Here is a 1,241-nt window from a genome sequence, read left to right on the forward strand (position 1 = left end):
CCGCCCCTGGGGCGGGCCCAGTGCGTGGCAGAGGGACCGCCTGCCCCGTCGCGAAGTTTCCAGTTCTGGGATCCTCCAGGTCGGCTGATCGTCCCAGTCCCCGGCCATGCGGCCCCTGCTGCTCCTGGCCCCGCTGGGCTGGTTGCTCCTGGCCGAAGCGAGAGGCGACACCAAGCCGGAGGGTGAGGGCGCGGCGGCCGGGTCGGGGAGGGGGGCTGGAGCTGTCTCGGTAACGACCGATCTGAATGGGAGGCCCGGGCTGAGGAGGGAATCTGGGTTCCGGCTACTTGTCCACTTACTGGCTGGTGAATTGGACAAATCACTTCCCCTCTTGGGGCTGCAGTTCCTGCATTTATGTCCTGGGGAGGAGGAGGTGACAGCTGAAATCCCATTCAGCAGAGAGAGGCTCAAATGACATTGGTACTCCAAATAAAACCCAACAATGGCTGCTATTTGTGAGGTCCCTACTATGGGCCAGGCACCAGGTAAATATGATTGTGATTGCTACCTTTGGAAGTGTTTCCTTCCATTATCCCCATTTTCCAGCTGGGCAAACTGAGGCTCCAGAGTTTATCTACTTTCTCAAGGCCACACAGCTTGTGAGCCTTGGAGACAGGAGCCACACCCCCCACCTCCAGCCCAGCTTAGAGCCTCATGACCTCACCTTGGTGGGGGGAGGAGGGTAGAGGTAGAAGGTATGAAGTTTGCACTTTGATGAAAGCGTGTCCCTTGCAGTCTGCTTAACTCCCTGCCAGGCTGATCATCTTCTCCTTAACTCACATCAGGAAACTGAGGGTTGTCTTGCAGTGGAGTGGGCTGTCTGAGGTCAGCTGGACTCCCAGTCTAGTGCTCCTTCTGCTTCTTCAAGGCAGCTTGGATTTCATAGTGTGCCCCACTGTCCTGAGTGGGTGCTAATCTCCTCCCCAGCCCTCCCTGGCATGGGCCACCCACAGGGCTGCCCCAAAGAGGGCATAGACTGTGGACAGTCGCAGCGAAGCAGAGCCACACTGTCCCTCCCTGACACCCTCTTTCCCTCAGCTTGCCTTCCTAGAGAGCTTGGAAGCTGTGTACCACCAGAAGGAACCCAGGCTCTGTGACCCTTGGGCCAGGGGAAAGGATAGGAGCCATTATTTCTTTTTTTTAATTTTTTTCTTTTTTTTTTTTTTTGAGACGGAGCCTCAAGCTATCCCCCTGGGTAGAGTGCCATGGCATCACACTCACAGCAACCTCCAACTCCTGGG

General features: G+C 56.6%; 1 protein-coding gene across 1 annotated transcript in view; it reads left to right on the forward strand.

Moving 5' to 3' along the window:
• The window catches only part of PLOD1 (procollagen-lysine,2-oxoglutarate 5-dioxygenase 1), a 30,229-nt gene continuing 28,988 nt past the window's right edge, over positions 1-1,241 (forward strand). The window contains exon 1 of the mRNA XM_023515147.1: positions 1-182. Coding sequence (XP_023370915.1) covers positions 107-182 — 76 coding nt within the window. The 5' untranslated portion in view covers positions 1-106. The remainder of the gene's footprint in view (positions 183-1,241) is intronic.

This window comes from Otolemur garnettii, unplaced genomic scaffold, assembly GCF_000181295.1.
Source record: "Otolemur garnettii isolate 467f Iridium unplaced genomic scaffold, OtoGar3 scaffold00067, whole genome shotgun sequence".
Lineage (NCBI taxonomy): Eukaryota > Metazoa > Chordata > Mammalia > Primates > Galagidae > Otolemur > Otolemur garnettii.